Source organism: Acipenser ruthenus, chromosome 3, assembly GCF_902713425.1.
Source record: "Acipenser ruthenus chromosome 3, fAciRut3.2 maternal haplotype, whole genome shotgun sequence".
In the NCBI taxonomy this organism is placed as follows: Eukaryota; Metazoa; Chordata; class Actinopteri; order Acipenseriformes; family Acipenseridae; genus Acipenser; species Acipenser ruthenus.
The window spans coordinates 25,983,134-26,005,877 of NC_081191.1; the positions used below are offsets into that span (position 1 = coordinate 25,983,134).

A 22,744-nucleotide genomic window follows, 5' to 3' on the forward strand; every position below is an offset into this window, starting at 1 on the left:
ACTAAGCTAATCATATGCACAAATAAAGCAAGCTAAATGATTCATTTGCAAGTTGTCACAACGCACAAAATTCAGCAAGCGGAATTATGCATGAGGTTTACACACACTGTATTATAGTGTAGGAGGACAGAGTGAGGAATCTAAAGTTTACAGACTAGGAGGTAAATGTATTAGCAGAAGTAGTGGTGGGGAATTATGAAAGGCTTTTTGGTTCCGAATCAGTAGGAAGAGGGCGGGGGTCTTGTTCCAAATCACAGCGTCCTGCAAGACAGTCAAAGCAGAGAAAGTATTTGTTAATGGGACATTTATGTTTAACTCTGCAGATCAAATAAATATTTGTTTGTTCAACTTGATCTTCCTCTGATTTATTTTGTAATGTTAATCAAAAGTCAGCAAAGCACTCGCTCAGTCAATTAAAAGTTCACTATTTAAATTTCAAAAGGTGTTTGGCGAAACATCACTTTTTTAAAATTAGATGCCATTTGATTGTTTGTATTTATGACTGCACCTCAACTCGCACTCTGTGTACATTCATTTATTGGACAATTACAGTTTCTTTTGTATACTGTAAAGCTATTTTAAGCATAGCCTGCTTAAATATCACAAGTACATGGTGACTATATAATATATTAACATAGCCAAAAGTGTTGCATATACACCTGCCTCGTAATCTTTATGTATCCCGGACTGTCTGAGGATGTACGAGTACACTGTAACATTGGAACTCAAGTCGCTATTGAAACAATCTTTTAAAATGAAACAAACTTTTGCTGTAAACAACAGTCGTTTAAAATGGTCTGTGTTAGCTGCAAAAAAAGTAACAAGCAGACACAATTGATTTTTTAAAAACGACCTTGAATGACATATTCAGCAACATGTTCGAGTTTTGTAAACCTTTAAAACGTACGTTGACACATTAATTACAATGACCGTGTAATTCCCATAGACTATTTTGTTGCCTTTAATCCCAAAATATTAAACACGAGAGAAATGTTAACTGCAAACCTGAAATGACAAAACCGAAGCTTCTGTGTTTTTCTTCATAAAATTAATTAGAAATGATTTTTTATGAAGTTTTAAAACCACAGATACTGTCAGTAAATTATATATTCTTCATGTGCTGCATACACTTTAGGGAGATACTCTCATCTGCGTGTGTCACTGTTATGCACGGCTCCACAAATTCAGGATTTTTTTCATTAAAAAAACTTTGTAATATTTCATCGACCAGCTGTTGTATCGATATGTTCGCTGCACAAAGGCTTCCACTAATTCAAACGTGTTGACATTGTGTGTTTCACCACATTCTGTGCTCTTTTTAAACAATCCTGTGTGACCTGCTTGCTCTGTAATTGTTTAGCCTGAACTTCAAGTTTGATTTTCTTGTTTTTGTGTACTGCTCTGTCAAGATGCTTGTCAATAGTACCTTTTCTTAGATGATCCAAAGACACATAACAAGTTGAGCAAAACAGAATCACCCCATCTGCATGCAACGTCCCCTTTACCTAGCTCTGAACTTGATCTTCTGTTGAAATTAATTTAGCTTTTCTTGATTTGTCAGCTGTCTGCATTTTTAATGTTAATCATACACTGCAAGCTAATAAATCAACACTATCTAAACAACCATTTTAAACTTCCCGCCTCTGACTCGCATGTTATGTCATTCTACAATCATGAAGCCGGTATTTGTTTGATGTAGTAACTAAATGAACGGCTTTGACGCCGAACTGTGTACAGCTACTGTAGCGCAGCTTCTACTTGATAAAAGTATGACATGAACAGGGGAGGTGAAGAGTAATTTAAAATTCTGTAAGTAAAATAAAATGCATATTTTTAATGGTAGGCAGTTAAATACACGATTTCTATGAAATTCGTGATATCGTGAATTTTCTGGGGTCCTACATATAAGTCTAGTATGATCTGTGCTCAATCTGTATCTAGTTATTACCTCCTCGTCAAACAGCCCTAGTAACGTCTGCCTGGTCTGAGATACTCTCTCCCTGACTCTTCTGCTCGCTCTCCTGTGCAGCTCTTCTGCTAGTTCTGTGACACCGCTTGGTTTCAATAAGTGGTACTTTTAACACACGCTGAGGCACCTAGTAAAGTTAGCGCCCTTAAGTGAATATGGCTTGCATATCAAATACCTCCCTTGTGGTATTTTGTGCCGTAATTTGCATACATTTCCACACATTAACATTATTCTTTATATTTAAATTACTCGAACGCGGTACTTTTTCTACACGTTTTTTTCCACAGGTTACCTGCCACTGGTCAGTGAATACAGCAGGTGTACAAAGCACGCAGTAAAGGGGCAAAACACATTACTGCTGTTTAGTGAATGAGGCCCACACTATCAGAGATACTGTTGGATCTTATAGGATTGTCATGTTCGGAAAGCAATTTAAAAGTTTCCTGTTTGTTGGTTGCACCAGCCTGTTATTTGAAACCTTTTTATTTATTTATTTTTACTGATAAGTGTATGTTTTGGAATTAAACACCTTTCAAAATTCTTGTATCAAATCCATGCCATCCTAGTTAGCCATAGTGGTCCTACACCTATTGTAGTGATATTTCTTTTTTGTCCATAACCTCTACTTGGCTATGAGGTTTAAAAAAAATAATTTATATTTTACTTGACATTTGAGAGTTTCAATATAAACAAAAAGATAAGTTTATTGAGATTGGGCTAGTAAAAAAGTTAAAGGATGGTTGATAACCAAATTCAATTCAGAGGTGTACATTTAGGTCAAATTAACATTCTGTTATCTTGTCTTTTGGATATTGTGAATTTAACATGTTAACCGCTTCCTGTTGCAATGTGTATTAACCTGTTGTGTACGTCCAAAAAATCGCTTTCCCAGTGCTAAGGACATACATAGTACGTCTAATTGAAATACATGGTTAAAAAAAAAAAAAAAATAAATAAATAAATATGGATTGCCGTTTTTTCACTCGGGGTCACTCATTGAGGAGTTATTACATAACATATTCAGTCGTTGGCTTTAATTTCACTATATTTCACAGACAAACTCTATTTAATGTGACACAGTTGTTAAATGTAATTTACAGCCTATTTGAAGGCAAGCGGTGGCTATCTTTGGCTTGTACTGTGAAATATCCCGAATGAATTTAAAACAGTCTGTGTGTAACTTTCGTTTTCTTTTCAATGTGGATTGATAATAAAAATGTTTACCTTTTGATTAGTAGCTGTTTTATTGACCTGTGTTTCATGAAATTAGCTGTAATATCTGCCTACTGTATTTGTTTTGTTTATATGAGCGTAGAGGAAGATGCTTCCTGCTCCTGGCTGTCATCACATGACACCATTGCAATGTATCAGGTGTGTGGGAGGTACTGCAGTTCGAATTATTATTATAATTTTTTTTTCATCCCATGGTGTAAACTCAGCGATCACAGGCTAAAAAACAAACAAACAAACAAACAAACATTAGGAACCACGTGTTTTTGCTATATAGTTACTGTGCATGAAACCTTGTATCTCAGACTTGTGTCTGGTTTAGTTGGTGTTGGAGAGAAACTAGTCTAGTGAGTTTGATCGTTCGCACAATCTGTTTTACATGTGCATCTATTTGACATATTTTTCTAAGAATATTATTTTTGTGATCCCTCTATTTATCCATTACATTTTTCTGCCGTTCCCCCAAAAAAACTTTTCATCATCAGATTTTGTTTCAAGGTCATTTGATTTTTTTCTTTATTTTCTTTTTTTTGTTTTTGTTTTTTGAAATAACAATTTTGAGCCCCTACCAGAACAAGGTACAGTAGGTCCTGGACCAAGGGGTGGTGGATTTCAGCCACTCTACGATTGGACCCCACCTAACAACATCCAGCCTCAAATTCCACTGTTTTCTGGCACACTAGGTACCAGGGTGAACACAACTGGATTGACTTGACCCCAATTGACTTCTTCCAGTTGTTCATCACTGATGACTTTTTTGAGTATTTGGTTATTCAGACCAATTTGTATGCCCAGCAATACATGGCACAATATGGGGACAACCTGGGGCAATATTCTAGGGTGCGCAAATGGGTCCCCACTAATCTAATTGAAATGAAACAGTTCTGGGGTTTATCCCTTCTGATGGGACTGGTGAATAAACCTAGAATTGATTTATATTGGTCCACTGACCCTGTTCACGCTTGCCCAATTTTCCATACCACCATGAGCCAGGACAGGTTCCAATTAATTTTACATTTTGTACACTATAATTCTAATGCTCTCCTGAGGGACCATCCTGAATTTGACAGACTCTTCAAATTGCATCCCCTTCTCGATCACCTACAGAATAAATTTGAAGAGACATATTCACCTGGCAAAAATGTATCTGTGTATGAGTCCCTCCTTCTGTTCAAGGGGAGGCTCATTTTTAAACAGTATATTCCCATGAAAAGTGCCCGTTATGGGATTAAACTGTACAAACTGTGTGAGAGCTCCACTGGGTACACTCATCGGTTCACAGTGTACACAGGGAAGGACTCTCGGATTGAGCCACCTGGCTGCCCCCCATGGTTGCAGACCACTGAGAAAATTGTATGGGATATGGTTTTTCCTCCCCTAAATTTGGGCTACCATTTGTATGTGACAGCTTCTACACAGGAATCCCTCTGTTTAGGGTTTTGTACACATCCCAAACAATGGCTTGTGGCACAATAAGACCAAAACAGAAGGGATTTCCCCATCAATTGGTAGCCAAGAAACAGAGGCATGGCAAAACCAGCACTCTGTGCTGTGTTTTATTTTTAATCAGGTGAAGTCCCCTTAAACAAATTGAGCTGATTCTGTTTCATAATTAAACTGCTGAGAAAAAGCTGTTAATTACAAAACAATCGTTGTTTTTACCTTCATACCTTGCCTGAGCCTAATTCTGGTCCTCTTAATTTTATTTCAAACAGAGCTGACACATTACGTAATTTGTTCATCCCCGATCCTACTTTTAACTCGCATTTCATTTTTGCAGTCGCCTAATTTAACGTTGTGTTTTTATTATTTTCACCACCAGTTTAACAGAGATGTCCTGACAGATTTTTTGAAGCATAAAAATGAATACCTAGTGCGGAGTGTACACTGATAGCAAGTCCATCAGACGCCTGCTCTGAGTATTTCGCCAAACATACCACAAAGCATTTTGGGATATTGGAGGATACACAAAAAATGTAGTTTGGTATTACAGCGTCCACACTTCTGATAAACTGCACTACCTGATGCGATCTAATTAGAACCGGTCTCGAGACTACCTCCTGAGGTGGTCTCGAGTCCGGTTCTCGAGTACGGTATTAAATGCTGCGTAGTGTGGACGCAAACCGTATTTAGCACTTTTAAGCCGGCTTAAGTGCAACTAATACGGTTTAAAGGCATAGTGTGGACAGGGCCTAGATGTGATGCAGGTATAATACATTTTATGAAAACGTTGCATTTTGTTTACAATAATAGCTGTATTTTTGGTCACATGTACAAATAAACCACAAAAACTTTCAGAGTCTGACAGAGGTACCTGAAAAGGAACATAGAGTAATTTTTATGTAAGCCAGGAGAGTCCCAAATTCCAAAAATGCCTGTAGCACAGGACATTTCAAGGGCCTCAGCAGAGAAGGGGTTAAGTATTATTTATGGAGTGAATATAACAAGCTTTTGCAATGCGATAAAAGTAACTAGCTGCAAGTACAGAGTGCAACAGTGAAACAGATTGGACCATATTAGGAACTACATGAGGATGTGGCAGTAGAAATCATGTGACGTATCCATTGAAGGTTTTAATATGTTATATTAATAGAAAGAAGTGGGAGTTAAACAGTACAAATTGTACTGGTGAGGTGATTATGAATCAGCTATAACAACCCCCTCACTGCCACATACCCTTTTTTCTATTCCTTAGCCTGAAATGACAACCCACTTAGACTCTTGAGTCCTTAAATAATCATTCTGAATTGACAGTTTAATTTGTTTTTATATTTTTTTGCACTTCAGAGTAAACCCCTTTATAAACCTTATCCGATGTTCTATAATGCTTAAACATTTTTATGATTGTTACTGTTTTCATAGATGCATGTATTGCAACAAAGGTTTCAAGAAGTCCAGCCACTTAAAGCAGCACGTTCGCTCACACACAGGAGAAAAACCCTTCAAATGTAACTTGTGTGGTCGAAGCTTTGTTTCCGCTGGAGTGTTGAAATCACACTTAAAGACACATACAGGTAAAAGGTCTCAGGTGAAAGGATAAACTCTTGAGTTGAACTGATGTCTTGAGTTTAAAATAAACATTTCCAAACTGCAATTCCCTTATCTTAGTGTAGTTAAACTATTTAATAGGTTTACTTTTCACACAAGAAATACAGAAACAATTAGAATCTTTTTGTATATTGATTTTCATTATAGAAGTTTCTCATATAATAGTGAATGCATGGCTAAGCATACAGCTATGGCCCAAAGTTTTGCATCACCCTATATAATTGTATCTAATTTTGCTTCATAAAGTCGAATGAATCCTGCTGAATAATGTTACATTAATAATGTTGAATTACATACCGCTTTGTAGTTTTCCATATACTTTATGAAAAACTGACAACAGTTGAAAAATGTGACATTTCAAAATCTAACATGTACATAACTTTTGTGATATAATTTTGTAGTTTATTTCATGACATTATGTTAATAACATTTTTATTTGTTTATTTTTATTATGTCTCAATCCTAATTCTAGGGTGATGCAAACCTTTTGGCCATAGCTGTAGTTAAGCATTGTAAAGGCCATAAGGGTATGGAAAAGTAATTTAAAATAAATCAAATGTGGTAAAGTCATAGTATAACCATGGGGAAAGCATGGGAAAACTGAAAATGTACTGTGCAAACATTTTATAAGGGTTACATTTTTGTGTTTGATTGACTATGAAAGTTTCAGGAATATTAACTTATTTCTTTCCTTCCCTTTTCTCTACTATTACTTTAGGTGTCAAGGCTTTCAAGTGTAATGTATGTGATGCTTCCTTCACCACCAATGGCAGCCTTAATAGGCACATGATAATACATATGAATATGAAACCCTACAAGTGCCAAATTTGTGAGGAGACCTTTCGGACAATGCTTCTGTGCAGAAAGCACATGAAGAAGGATCATTTTATAGGAACAAGGGGTATGCATTTTCTGAGGATATTACCAAGAACTTAACATCCAACATTTCATACTTAAATTCCAAAGTTTCAAACACTACTAATGTGAGCAAGTGTTGTATCTTCATTTTTAACTAAGTCTCATAGACAATTAATAATTGTCAGAATAAATTGCCCAGACAATTTACAGGCACGAATAATTTAATTAAGTTGGCCTAAAGTGCTGCTATTGTTAACCATTTCGCCCTTTTTGTCTTATAATGATGCTGTACAGTGTTTTGTGTTCCTTCCCACAGATTCAGTTTTACAATTGTGTTGGTTTAAGAATATTTTAACGAAGCTAAAAGTGCAAGAACTTAATTAGCCCCACTGTTTTTAAACAGAGCTTCTTTTTATTTTATTTTTTTTAGATATTTGAGATGTGTTTTCTGAGAGTGAACCGGTTATTGGTACCATAAACACTCCTCTAGAATTTGATATTTTGGTACATGTTGTCTACCATTTAAGAAGCTTTGGTAACTTGAGATGATACATGTATAAAACCTGAATTATTGTTATTTACACTAACTGGTATTTCCTAAATACTGTATTTTGACTATTCAGGGGAGTTTAACATTTCAAATTCAATTAATCAGTAACCAGTAAAAACCTTAAGAATAATTAAGTAATTTTGTCATGAAAAATACTGAATAGACAACTTTACTGTACCTTAATAGTCTGATAAGTTAAACAATATTAGTTTACATCCTCCTGGTTTTTCTTTCTTTTTCTGTCATCATAACTTAAGCCTGTTTTGATTTTTAATTATTTGCAACTTGATCTGCAGTAATGCCTTTAGAAGAAGATGACAATTCAGAAAGAGCTCTGCTTAGAAAGAATCGAACAGGGATCGTCACTTTCACAGAGGAGCAGGCAGCTGAACTTGCCAAGAACGAGCCTCGAGAAGATGCCACCGTTTCCGAAAAGGTCCTGGCCCAGTCGGCAGCTGAGAGGGGCCGCATTAGTGAGATAAAAGACAAAGCTGTTGAACTGGAAACCGAGCCCAAGCATGCCAACCTGTGTAACTTCTGTCCAAAGAGCTTTAAAAAGCCCAGTGATCTGGTGAGGTAAGAAAAGTTAACTGTTCCTGCTTGCTTTATTTGTTCAGGATTGCAGCTGGTCCCCATGCTCCACCTGATGCCTTATGAAGGCAGATACTCATTGTTGTATCCTGTTGGATTATAGTAGCTATGTATTCGTGTGGAGTGTAGTTCCATTCCTCAGTGGTTACAGTCTAAAGTTCAGCAGCATTTATAGGCTTAGGAGATAACCCGAGGTACATGTCTCACATACCAGAAGTGTTCTATCTCTAGGGTCAGGAGAGATCTATTGTATGAGCCAAGTGGTGTGATATTGTCGGAAAACTCAGGCAAAAGTGCCTTTTTTCAAAATTGCAATGTATTGTAATGTTGTGACGGTCCCTTTGACAATAACAAGCTTTGATCACCTTCATACTGTACTGACGTTGTCTGAAGATTTTTCAGTGAAATCTTCCGTGAAGGTGATTTGGCAGAACTGAGACAGTAGAAAAAAATTGTAGTGTCTAGACTGCACACATTTTTCTTCCAGGAATGTTGTTGTTTTTTTTTTTTTTTTTTTTTTAAAAAAAGGCTTTCAACTGTAAATGCCTAAATAAAGGATATGGCTCTGACTGCTGACCTTGATAGGCCTTTCCATTGTTTTGTGGAACCTAGTCATCTTGCCTGCTTTTTTCACGGATTTGGATGTGGCCAGTGTATTTGCAGTAAATTTGCAACTGTTACTGCACTGTCCAACAATTCACCTTCACTGAAAACACCCGAGTCTGTGAAACCTGCTGTCTATGGGATGTTGATGGCAGAGGTGTTTTGCAGATAGATGAGCTCCTCTTTCACAATTGAATGCAGTAATACTGAACTAGAATAAGACCCAGGATCTCAAGTATTGCCATGACTAGAAGGATTTAATGAAAACATATGTTATGGATTCAAGCATTAATCTAACTAAAACAAAATAATGGAATTGTTAAGAGTTTGTATTGAAATATTAGCATAATTAGTGGAAAGCAAGGGAAAGATAACCCTCTTAGCGATTTGGAGAGGTACACTGTTGTTGAGAATGGAGATGTAACTTAGAATTCTAAGAAGACCACCTTGAGATTAATCATCTTGTTTGTTACTGCAATCTTAAAAAATAAAAAAGGAAGTGTAAATAAGCAATTCGATATTGGTATGACTATGTACTTTCCACTTGTGCTTTTCAATGTTTTGGTTGTTGCCATATAATTTAAAGCTACTGTTTCACTGGGTAAAAGAAAATAATTATACAAAGTTTTTATGAGCATGTGGCAAAGTGGCTTGTAGTGCGCAGGTGTAGAGGTGATGCAGTGCTCAAACAAAGACAACAAACAGTGTTCACGGTCCAAACAGTTCTTTAACTGTTTTCACAGTTTGGCGGTGTTACATAATAATGCTGGCAACTACACAGCACTGTGTAGTTGCACAGCTAAGCAAAACAGGGTTTCTTCTTCTTTTTTTTTTTTTTAAATTTAGTCGTCGCCAATTTTTTACCCCAGTTTTCTCCCCAATTTAGTATGCCCAATTATTATCTGTATCCTCGGCTCACCGCTCGCAACCCCCCCGCCGACTCAGGAAACGGCTGGAACACGCGTCCTCCGAAACGTGCTCCTGCCAAGCCGTCATTTTTCGCACTGCAGATCCACAGCAATGCCACCAGACCTATAGTGCCGGAGGACAACACAGATCTGGCGGCTCCACTGCAGAACCACAGGCGCCCTATCGGCCACAGGGGTCGCTGATGCGCGGTGAGCCGTGGATTCCCCTGCCGACCTAAGCCCTCCCTACCCGGGCAGCGCTCAGCCAATTGTGCGCCGCCCCCTAGGAACTCCCGGTCACGGTCGGCTGTGACATACCCTGGATTCGAACCAGCGATCTCCAGGCTATAGGGCACATCCTGAGCGGAGCGCCTTTACTGGATGCGCCACTCGGGAGCCCCCCAAAACAGGGTTTCAGTACCGAAATAATAATAATACAAGAATACAGGCACAGCTCTGCGTCCTTTTTCGCGGTGCTCCAGTGCTGGTGGCAATACACAGTGTGACTCGTACAGTATTTGGAATCCGGGTTTTAATGCTGGCTGGAACAGAGAAAGCTCTGTCTGTTAGCCGTCTACTAAATACAAATAAACAGTAATTAACAAAACAACTGCAAACGCTCACAGTTTCGTTGTATGGTTCTTTCAGCGCTCCGTTTCGCAACAATAACAAAGGAATTGATCGCTCAGCCACACACCCTGATATATCTTCAGTTACGCCTACTTTGGTAGCGAGTGCAATCACGTCTCCTCCAATCCATGACTGACGCATCGCCTGCCGCAGTAAGGTGCTGACCTCTAGTATTGTGGCTTCGCCCCCTTTCTGGATGGCCGACGTCTGACTGTCCGGGGCACACTGTTCCTGTTATACCGTGCCCTCACAGGTCGGGAGGGAGACTGTTGACTCGGATTCATTCGCTCTCTGTCACAGAGCATATAAAGCAAAGGCTTGTGTCAGGGAATGGAACAACATGTTGTTGTTCTAATTCCTAAAGGCAGATGTCTTTGTATTATACAGTACGTATTGTTGCATGATGTAGCATAGTATAATCCAGTGTAGCAGAATACAGGTGGTACTAATGCTTCCTACAATGTATGTCTTGTTTTAAGGTCTGTCTAAATGTAGCAATGTTATTTGCAGTACATTTGTAGCAGCACACTCTTGTTTCATTAATTTTAATAGTGGGGTGTTCTGAAATTGTTAGTAGGTGAAGATATATAGGTGCTGTAAAAATATCATCTAAAAACAAGGTAGCATACACAACACTTATTTATTATTACGCAGCAGTGTGGAGTAGTGGTTAGGGCTCTGGACTCTTGACTTGAGTTTAATCCCAGGTGGGGGACAATGCTGCTGTACCCTTGAGCAAGGTACTTTACCTAGATTGCGCCAGTAAAAACCCAACTGTATAAATGGGTAATTGTATGTAAAAAATAATGTGATATCTTGTAACAATTGTAAGTCGCCCTGGATAAGGGCGTCTGCTAAGAAATAAATAATAATAATAATAATAATAATAATAATAATAATAATAATAATTACACAGCAAGGCAGTGCACCTGTGGCTATTTTGTCTATGGAAAATGCTAACTGTACAGTACAGTACTCCCTTGCTAATACAGACAGCATTTATGCCGTCCATTTGGATATGCCGGACACAAAGTATGTCCCCCAATAATATCCAATTACGTTTGACACTAGGTCACTGAATTGCATGATCCAAAGACACTGAAAATGAAAAACGGCTGTTATACTGACACAAAGACGGGTTAAAATAAACAGAACAACAGATACTAGTAGCCTACTAAATCACAAAAATTAAGTACATGCTTAAAAGAAGGTATATAAACTCATACTCTACAGAGTTTAAACTAACTGCGGTCCATCGGTTGGAAAAGGGCAAGAAGCTTTCAGAAATAATGATGGTCCAAAACGCAAGAAGAGGACTACAATAATTACAGTTTTACTTGCAGCAACACATACACTGTAAAATGTTCTCTGTAAATTAAAAAAAATGATTTATTTCTATAAAATGTGTGCAGTAAGATACTGTATGTAGAATTCATAAAATTCAAGTTTGTTATCTGACTTCTCTCCTTCATGCATCTGTGAGTAGAAATAATTGTGATTCCGAACTCCGTTGTAGATTTCAACAAAGGTATTTTATTAGATACAGTAGAGCAGCTGGGTACTCTGTTTTCCTTAAGCACAAGTTATAATACAATCAACAAGACAATACAACGTTTGAATTAATATAGGCTTTCCGTATGACATTTTTTTCTTAACTTATCAAAAATACAATTACATACTGACGCAAGTTTTACAGGCCTCCTATCAACCAATAATATCATTGACCACGTGGTCCACTTTCTTTTTATTACTTTAAGTGAACGTAACATCAAAGCTTCTTTGATGTTTTACTCATGAAGTCATAACGTCATAAAGTTAAGGGAAGTTTATCCCAAAATGTTATCTCTGAGAAGACACAGGGTCCCCTTTAAATTGCCATATGGTGCACTAAAAAGCTTTCCTGTCTATGTAACCTAGCTCATTTTTAAACTATCTAACTATTATCTTTAAAGTATATGTTCATCCAGCACTGTATAGTATTATAACGTGTCAATGCAGCACCATGAACTATTTTGTGTACTAAGTAGGCTACGGTAAAAAAAAGAAAATGTGCTAAAATCATTCTGTTTCAATTTGAAATAATATTTTATTATTTTCGCATTGCACAGTAATGTGAAGTGACAGAGAACCACGTTTGAACGTTATTTGATCCTCTGACGTCTAAACGTCTGCTGTATCCTAGGATACAGTGTAGGGCTGCTTATTACAATGTCGTAGTCAAAATAAAACAGCATTTTAATCAAAATATTGTGTATTTCCAGTACCCAGGCTAATATTGAATAATAGACAAAAATCATAAAAACCGACGTCCAGTTAAAAAAAAAATCGTGTCATTTTTTGGTAAAATTCGGAATAAACCGGAAACGCGGAACACTATGTATACTGTACAGATTTATATTTTTTCATAATGTAATGTATGCAGAGAACATATTAATGTTATTCCAGCGCAGTGATTTATACAGTTAAAATAAACTGATCACTATAAATGTGACTACTGTAGTGTAACAGTAAAACAAAAAAATTCAAGAGATTTTGATTTCTTATGAGAAGCTACAAATAAAAGTATACAAATAAATTACCTCTGCTTCTATGGAATGAAATCAATAACATTGTATTCTCATCTTTTTAATAACATAGTAGTATCATGCTGTTAAATTAAAATGCATCTGTTTAATACTCTTTATATATCTGTGTAAGAATAAGATTTGCAACCTGATCACCTGCTCACAAGCATCTCATGACATATTGTCTGATGCATACTACAAATTGTAAGGTGTAGTATGTAAACAGAAATCCTTCCCATTCTATTCTACATGAAAAATAGTATTTGGCCTCCAGTAACCTGTAGTAAGCTATACATTCTTGGTCCAACCTGTCCCATAATACATGTGCTAGTTGGATGAATGTAGTACAGTGTATGCTGGCCTTAACCCAGATTCACGACACGCTTGTTTTTTCTACAGTATGTTGTTTATAGTAATCATTGAGTTCCACATCCCATGCACAGGTAAAGAAAATACTGGTTGTAAAATAATTTGTTGTGGTTTTGATTATTTTGATACAAATATTGAATCAATTCCCCGTAGCTATAATGCAATTTTTTTAAATTCAAAAACATACGCCTTTTCGTGGTTGAAATTGAGGGAAACTATACACTGGAACAAAGGATTAGTAAATCTGGTCCTTTGTGGTTTGAATGAAAGGGAGTATTCTCTGTTTATTATGCAGTTCATTGCAGTTAGGAGACGAGGTAACGAAATCCACTTACCGTTGCATGAATACAGCAGCTTCAAAAACAAGTGTTTATTTAAAAAAATCACATAGACACGCTTACTGTCTCAGCAAGACTCAAGTAGAATCACAAGGATTCGGCTCTTTGCCATTTAATCAGCTACATGTTGGCACAGTAGCAGATGCACTTAATAAAAGCATCTACTTAAAAACAAAACAATTATACACAAGTGACCACAAAAAAAATAAAAAGTGTATGTGAGATTATACCACACTGCATATTTAACTTCAGTTACTTTAGTAAAATGTAATATTGATGGGTTGGGCACATGTGAACGCTGTGAAATATCCCAAAATAAGTTTGCATTCAATATTATGTAAGGAAAAAAAACAGATTCTGATACTTTTAATATCCTGTGCTAAATTATGTGATATGCAGAACAGACAAACAAAAGGGGCCATCCATATAACCCCAGATTATGTTACACTCAGTATATTACTCATAGCAAGTTTTAAAAATATGACATACAGACAGACAGTTGGACAGCCAAACAACCTTCATACACCTCAGATTATCATACATTCAATATTTTTGCAAAAGAAGGTCCTCAGCAAGTTTTGTGACAAAATTTAAAATCATTAGCATCCCTGAATTAAACAGATTTCAAGGCATTTTGTGAAAACAATTGTCCATTGTCCAAGAGTTTTAGTATCTTTACATTCACATTATAACCCATGCTTGTGGGCTCCTTTTTATAATAATCAGGGTTATAAAAAACAGGTGAAATACATGAATGGGATGCAGTGTGGAAGAATACTTTTATAGCTTCTAAAAACCCTGCACACCAATTAATTCATGTCAAACTCATTCATCGTTCTTATGCCACTCCTCGCAAGCGTTTTATTATTATTATTATTATTTATTTCTTACCAGACGCCCTTATCCAGGGCGACTTACAATTGTTACAAGATATCACACTAGTTTTACATACAATTACCCATTTATACAGTTGGGTTTTTTACTAGAGCAATCTAGGTAAAGTACCTTGCTCAAGGGTACAGCAGCAGTGTCCCCCACCTGGGATTGAACCCACAACCCTCCCTAACCACTACTCCACACTGCTGCCCTAGTTTTCAAATTAATATTATTCTATATTCTGCCTGCACTAATTGTGAATTTGATACACCTGGCACGTATTACATGTTCTGGGAATGTTTTGCTGTAGCTGGCTTCTAGAATGAGGTTCTTTCCACTTTGCTGGAACAGGAGTTTCAGCACGGAAAATCCGCTATGAATGAATGGCAATGAATGAATGGCAATGAATGAATGGTGAAGATTGCAATTGCAGATGATTTATGAACTGTGAAGGGCGCTCAGGGCCCGATGACTGTGGTGGGCACTCAGGGCCAGAGTGAAAGATAAATTTGGCTGGAGGCCTCGTCCGTGGGTGCCCGACAGCTACCTGCTCGAGGCCGGCTGGAAATGCATGAACAGTTACATGCATCCCAGTGCCGCAGATAGAAAGTGGCTATAAGCCACCTCCCCCCAAAAAAAAAAAAAAACCCTACTCGCATATTTTTTATTTTTTAGGGGGCAGCCCTTCCTCCAGGCTCTAAGCAGTCAACTCCCGTTTCGGCCTCCCAGTGCTTGACTGAGCAGCTGAAAAAAAAAGAAGCGACATGAAAGAATAACACACAGAGCTTTTATGCGCTTGCTGATGATGTATTGGTTAAGGGCGGATTCTCCTTTGCAGAAAAGCAACCAAGTTTACAATTCTCTTAGCTGGTCTTACTGTTTCTAAAAACACTATTTTACAGTCATGTATCTTTCCATTGACAAAGGTATGGTAATCATACCAAAGCACTGGGAAGTTGGCTCTTTTGAGACATACATTTAAATCTTAAATTTAAAACTGCATCAGTTGACAAACGGTTTACTTGACTAACTCCAAATTTCACCAGCATCATCCCTGTCATTGTATCAACACAACTGACTCCTAAAAAAAATGGTGTTGACCGGAACCAAAATGGCCGTCTGACGCATTTTTTTTAGAAACCTTTCGAAGTCTTCTTGGGAACCAGTGAAGTGCTTGATCTGACACTTGGCATATCAGCAACCAAACCCACTTCAAGTTTGCGAAGTTGAAGTTGCTGCGATAAAATTTACTATCAAAATGGCTGCCACAAATTTTACTGAAACGCGCCCCTAACAGGAAACTGCGTTTATTTGAAAGCCGTTTGACCAACAAACTCCAAACTTGGTAGGTATCGTCCCGGTGACAATGGAATACAAATATGTCAAAATGGTGATATTTTGTAAAACAATGTGGCTGCCAGACGTACATTTACGTCTTAAATTTAAAACTGCTTCAGTTTAAAAACGGTTTACTTGATTAACTCCAAACCTGAAAACCATCATGCCTGTGTCAGTACAATTGACTTTTTCAAAAATTGTATTTGTGCGTGAACCAAGATGGCCGCCCAACGCATTTTTTGGAAAAAAAACTTTAAAAATCATCTTCTGGAGAACTGGTGACGTTACTGATTTCAAACTTGTCAAATATCAAGAACTAAACTCGTTTCTTCCAGTAATTGCTTAAGTGTTTGGTACTAGTACTGGGGTTTGGGAGCCGTAAAACTGCCTGGCAGTTCTAGTTTTATTTGTTTTTATTTTGTTTATGTATTTTACTTGATTACTTTAATCATATTTTTGTAGTCATGTAAGATTTTATGCAAATTAAAACATTTATCACAAGTAAAAAAAAAAATGGTCCATTGGCGTTTCGACCTCAGAATGTGTAATACCTACAGGTTGCAGTCAGCTCTATAATGGTTCTTAAAGGGTTAAAAAAAACACAGTAAAATACAGTTCTGACTACATTTATTAAAATAGATTAAATAGATGTAAATAGATGTAACTGTCATTTTGTTTAAATAACTCCTTATTTAACAGGTCAATTCATTAAAAACAAACAGCGGCATATACAAGCCATGACTAATCCTAAATTGCTTGTCCCCAATTTATTTATATCCTTGTTTTTTGGGAACAAGGTAGCATTATTTTCTGCTTGTTTTCTTACTTGCAAGGTTATTTTTCTGTGTCTTCTGGGTCACTTGAGAATAACATGAAGAATATCGACTATACGACTACATCAGTGACCACATGTGAAATTAAAAGCTACAACAGCAATCTAAGACCCCTCAAAAGCACTTTATCCTAGGTCAGTGTCATTGTAAATGATTTTGGTGTTACAAATAAATCTAAACAAGAACAAGTAGTGGGCTTTCAACTAGTAATTGTACTTCCATAGTCGTAGTAGCAGCAGTACAACAAAATAAAAAAACAGCAATATATTCCACTGCCAACAGATTACTAAACGTGGCCAATACAGACATTTTCTGGAAGGCAAATAGAGTGTGACGTGGCTTAAATAGGCAGATAGCTTTGATAGGCAGGAGAAAATAGGAGAGCAGCTCCAGCTCCCGCCGCCGAACTCAACTTTAAAGTTAACATATAGTTAACGACTCAGTACGTTTTGATGATTAAATACATTATATGTGGTTAAAATAAAACAAATCCAAGATGAAGAAATTACCCTAAAACCAATTTGTTAATTTCACTAATAAATAAATAAATAAATAAAAAAGCCAAACATATTTTGCAAGTACAATGGGTTTAGAGCTTATGATGGGGATAGGATTTATACGGTAATTATAACAGATTATGTTATATGTATTGCATTGCATTTACATAATTGGACTTCACTATTGTAAATGCAATACATTTGCTACAGAAAAACATAAACACATTCAGGGTTTAAATGCAACGTGACCTATGATGTTACAAATATGTGGCACCGCAACATTGACACCGCTAATGGAAATGCAGATTTTCTTATGGAAATGGTTCAATATATCACATGGATCATGTACAATTAATAGGCTGTGATGCAGTACAAAAAATATGTTAATTAAAGAGGCTCTTAGCATTTTATTAAGAAGCTTGTTTGCAAACCACAAATCAAACTGGACAAGACTTTTGAGCTCGCTGTCTATTCCACAAGGACACACAATACAGACGTAAAATATTAGACAGTTCTTAAGATATTTGTACTCTCTACGGTGCAATCTTATATAAAGCTTTGCACAAAATCCAACTGAAAATTCAACAAACAATATTATTATTATTATTATTATTATTATTATTATTATTATTATTATTATTATTATTATTATTATTATTATTATTAATAAAAACAACAACAACAACACAACAATACACTGTAGGATTGAATATGACACATACAAGAATTGCATTCAAGAATTTATCTATTCATCCATTTTAAAGAAGCTATTTTTTTAATTTTTTGGGGGATTTCCAACATTCACCATTATGTTTAGCTGTCATTCACATGTAGGCGAAACATTCTGTAGACACACACATATTTAATGTTGTCAGGATACAGGATGGGATTTGTTTTATTAAACTGTTGTGCTTGGAAAGGAACACCACAGCTCTATATAGTAATTTTAGATGAGGATGCCAAAACTGAAATAATTGTGTATTATTATCCAAGGAGTTCTAAGAAATGTAAGACTAGCTAATTTTGATGCAATACTTGCTTCACTATTTAGATCTTAATTTTGATTTCTCTCCCTTGCAGACACATTCGTATACACACTGGTGAAAAGCCCTTTAAATGTGATGAATGTGGGAAACGATTTACAGTAAAATCCACTCTGGACTGTCATGTCAAGACACACACAGGTCAGTGAACACCCTTCTTCCTCTTGCTTACACTGTTGTCCATGACAGCATTGAAGCATACACAATATTATTATTATTATTTGTTTATTTAGCAGACGCCTTTATCCAAGGTGACTTACAGAGACTCGGATGTGTGAACTATGCATCAGCTGCAGAGTCACTTACAATTACGTCTCACCCAGAAGACGGAGCACAAGGAGGTTAAGTGACTTGCTGAGGGTCACACAATGAGTCAGTGGCTGAGCCGGGATTTGAACCGGGGACCTTCTGGTTACAAGCCCTTTTCTTTAACCACTGGACCACACAGCCTTTACCACTTTACCTCTATATTTTGCAAGTCATGTTCTCATAATTACAGTTAGCATGTGCAGTGCAAAATCAAGTTAATGCTGCCTTCTTGGCTTCTCACATTGTGTCTGGTGCCACAGATTGTACTTCACACATATTACTGTATATATGTTGCCAGTCTGGCAGTCCCAACATTTTTTTTTTAAAAGATATGTATTAGTTAATAATTTAATATCAATAAGAAGCATTTATATTTTAATTACTGATGTATTTTTAAATTGCTGCAGAAACGTCATCTATGCTTTTATTTGTTACTGTATTCCCTCAGTTTGCAAATACCTGCACAATCCATTCAAATACAATACATACAATAACATCTCAAATCTGTTTCTCATACAGTACAATTAAAAAAAAATCTATATGAGCATAATTTACCGGTACATCTTTTATTTAGCATCATGTAATTAAAGAAACTACAAAATTACATTGCAAAAGTCTTCCAGAAGCCATAATAGTAGCACAGTATTTCATGTTAGATTTCAAAATGTCACATTGTTCAATTTGTCAGTTTTTTGTTAAGTATATGGAAAACTATAAAGGGGTATGTAATTTCGTATGTTAACGTAACATTGTTCAGCATGTTTCATTCGACCTTATGAAGCAAGATTAGTTCATTCTATAGGGTGATGCAAAACATTTGGGCATAGCTGTAAATAATAAACACACATACGTGTTGGGGGTCGTAATGAAATTTACTTTAAATTTAATTACTAATTTAATTTACTTTAAAATGGCTTGAGCTGCCTCTATCGATTAGATGGAATGCTGTGAAAAATATGTAAAGCTAAGTAGCCTATCCCAGGACGCTGCCTGCCTTAAGAGAGCCTATTCAGCCAATGCGTTTCACAGCACGGCTAGGGAACTACAGCACCATCCTGGTAGCCTACCAGTTGCATTTGCTGCGGTCCCTCTCTGAGAACCACAGGCCCTCACCACAACAGCTGGATGGGCTGTGCCTGGTTAACAAAAACCTGCTCCATGTGTCCAAGAAAAGAGACCGAATACCTGTCATGCATTTCCATTTGGTATATAAACATGCAGTTTTGAGAGAAACACGTTATAGCAAACATGCATGTTAATTTTATAACATGTTACCACCTTTTTTATGAACTTTAAATGGTAATGCATGTTTGCTATAACATGCGTTTTTTTCAAAGCTGCATGTTCGAGACCTATATACCAAATGGAAGTGCATAACAGGTAAGACTTAGGGAATTATTTTGTTAGATTCGACCACTTTAAGACAGATAGTCAACATAGTGTTTACTAACAAAAACACACAACATATTCACAGTTGAGTTCATTAGTATACTGTACATGGACTTACTTAATGACCTTAAAAAATCTCTGCATACTGGGTGCTGTTGGACTAGTCTGCAATCACTCTTTTTCCAGCAAAATACATAAAACAATAATTCACATAATCATTTTAAAAAATGAAATATTTAGGTGCACTTAGATGCAAAAAAACCCAAAACAAGAACAAGTTAAAAGGCCAGGAGAAATAAATAAATAAATAATGAACCTGTTTTTAAGACCATTGCTATAGAATCTGAAAAACTACAAAAAATATCCACCACAGGTTTTTTTTTAAATTTTATTTATTTGAAATAAAACCTCACTAAAAACTTGGAGTGCAATTATTCTATTTTAAAGCAGGAAGTGTTACTTGGGTCCAAATGTACATTTTAGAGAGGATACAAACTGAAAGGAAAGGGAATTTGAAAAAGAAAGTATATCTAAATCTTAATATTGTCAACACTGATTTATAAAACTCATTCCATTGTTAATGTTATTATGGTGAGAGTTAAATACAGCAACATTTTAGTGTGTGTGTGTGTGTGCTTTCTTTTCTTTTCTTGCCCTTTTATTTTTTTCACAAATTTGTAACACATTTTCAGTATGACATTAGTAGTTCCCAATCTAATCTTTTGGTTCTAGGTCAGAAGCTCTTTAATTGCCACATGTGCAACACATCTTTCTCAACAAAGGGCAGTTTGAAAGTGCACATGCGACTGCACACAGGCTCCAAGCCGTTCAAGTGCCCCTTCTGTGAATTGCGTTTCCGAACATCTGGCCACAGAAAGACCCACATACAATGTCATTACAAGCCAACATCAGAGGCCAAGAAGAATAAAAAACCTTGTGACCGCCAGAGCACAGAAGCTCTCCCACCAGTCAACCTGCTTAACACCTCACCCGGTGACCCCAATGTCTACATCACCAACAACTCTGTCCTCACGAGCCAATTTGAGCAGAACCTGCTACAACAAGGGCTTGTTGGACAAGCCATTCTTCCAGCTTCTATGTCAGGTAAAAGCTCACTGGTAGTAACTCCAGCACTTTACAGCAGTTTTTCTTAAAAATGTTACAAGATTAATGGCAAAGGTATTTAGATATGATATTGATACAAAATATTGGTGTGTTGCCTTTGTAAGCTTCAACATACATCGTTGTTTTTACTTAAACAATATTGGTGCAAAGTGTGCACTGTAATAAATGTGTTTTGTTCTGACAAATTTTGCTGTAGTACAAGGATATTATTTAAAAAAAAAAAAAAAAAAACGTGTTTGTAATATTAAGCACTTCATAATTTGGTTTTACAAACAGGAAAGTTTCAGTATGAGGGTTGTAGTAGTAACCTGAAAATATGTTTAGTTTTAGGTAATTATAAAAAAAAAAAAAAAAAAAAGGTTGTATTCACTACAAGAGTTTTTTGCCCCTCAAGTCCACTGCTTAATACATAGAATCTGCTACGGGAAGAAATTTACTTTCTAGGGATTATGAAGACTAAAAGTGTGCTGCAGAGGCTGACATCTTTTCTAAGATCACTGGAGTGATTATGTAGTAACTTGTATCAATCGTTTTGCTATATAAAAAAATAAAGTAAAAATGAGGCACTGAGTTTTTGTAGGGTTGAAATTCTACCAAAAAAGGGATTGTTAATATTTAAGATACTGCCAAGAGGTTAAATACTCCAGAAAGTATGACTTGTCTGCTAAGACCCAGTATATTTCTCTCCAACTCTACCAGGCATATTTTTTTCTTCTACTTCACTTCACCAGTCTTAGTGCTTAAACTTTGATAATACACCATTTTAATATGCTTTAAACGTATCACATTCACCTACCTCGTTAGTTACAGAAATGGTAAGACGTTGGGGCATATTTAATTTGGAATTTATTGTACCCAACCATCTGTCTTCAAGCTGACTGAAAGGGGGTATTGATTTGAACCTTTTTATGTATTCTTTATTTATGCTAGCTCTCCTCTACAAAAATAAGACAGTTAAAACCCAACTTAACCTTTGCCCAATAAGGGTTGATGTTATTATATAAGCCTCAAGGGCATTTGGATGTTGCTTGATGATAGACAAATCAGTCTGAATGCACTTTATAGCTGGCACATAGAACACGTACATCATATCCCATGATAAATGCAACCTAACAATACAATACATTCAGTGTAGATAATAAATAAAATATATTAAATGGAGTTTACATGGATTCAATCTGTTCTGAAAGTAAGCAATTAAGAGAGGTAATGGTCTATTTAATGGATCTAAACAGCGGGGCTTCTAAGTAGCGTCAAAAGCGTTGTTTTTTTCTGAACTACTGAAAGTAATTTCCAATGAATGTATTTGCATGATTTTAATAACATAAATGTCACTGAATTGTACCCTCCTAATGCTTAAGTAATGAAGCATGAAAGTTATCTAAATTTCTCAACTCCCTCTTTTTCTATGTAGCAGGGGGTGATCTCACTGTGTCTCTTACGGAAGCTGGCTTAGCCACACTAGAGGGTATACAGCTACAGCTTTCTGCCACTAACCTAGTGGGACCAAATGTCCAGATCTCAGGCATTGACACCACCAATATTAACAACATAACACTCCAGGTAAGCGAAATACTGATTTGTTTAAAATAAAGACTTTTTGTTTTTACTGGCAAAACAGCATTAAAAAAACCCAAAAAACATTTGCATACCTATGGAGATTTGTTTATGTTTAA

At 36.3% G+C, this 22,744-nt stretch overlaps 1 protein-coding gene across 3 annotated transcripts in view; it reads left to right on the plus strand.

Moving 5' to 3' along the window:
- The window catches only part of LOC117394814 (zinc finger protein 236-like), a 120,695-nt gene that overhangs the window by 69,705 nt on the left and 28,246 nt on the right, over positions 1 to 22,744 (plus strand). For all 3 annotated transcript variants that reach the window (XM_033993414.3, XM_033993415.3, XM_033993417.3), the window contains exons 18-23: positions 6,062 to 6,213; positions 6,966 to 7,148; positions 7,952 to 8,231; positions 18,283 to 18,386; positions 20,676 to 21,047; positions 22,483 to 22,631. In XM_033993414.3, coding sequence (XP_033849305.3) covers positions 6,062 to 6,213; positions 6,966 to 7,148; positions 7,952 to 8,231; positions 18,283 to 18,386; positions 20,676 to 21,047; positions 22,483 to 22,631 — 1,240 coding nt within the window. The remainder of the gene's footprint in view (positions 1 to 6,061; positions 6,214 to 6,965; positions 7,149 to 7,951; positions 8,232 to 18,282; positions 18,387 to 20,675; positions 21,048 to 22,482; positions 22,632 to 22,744) is intronic.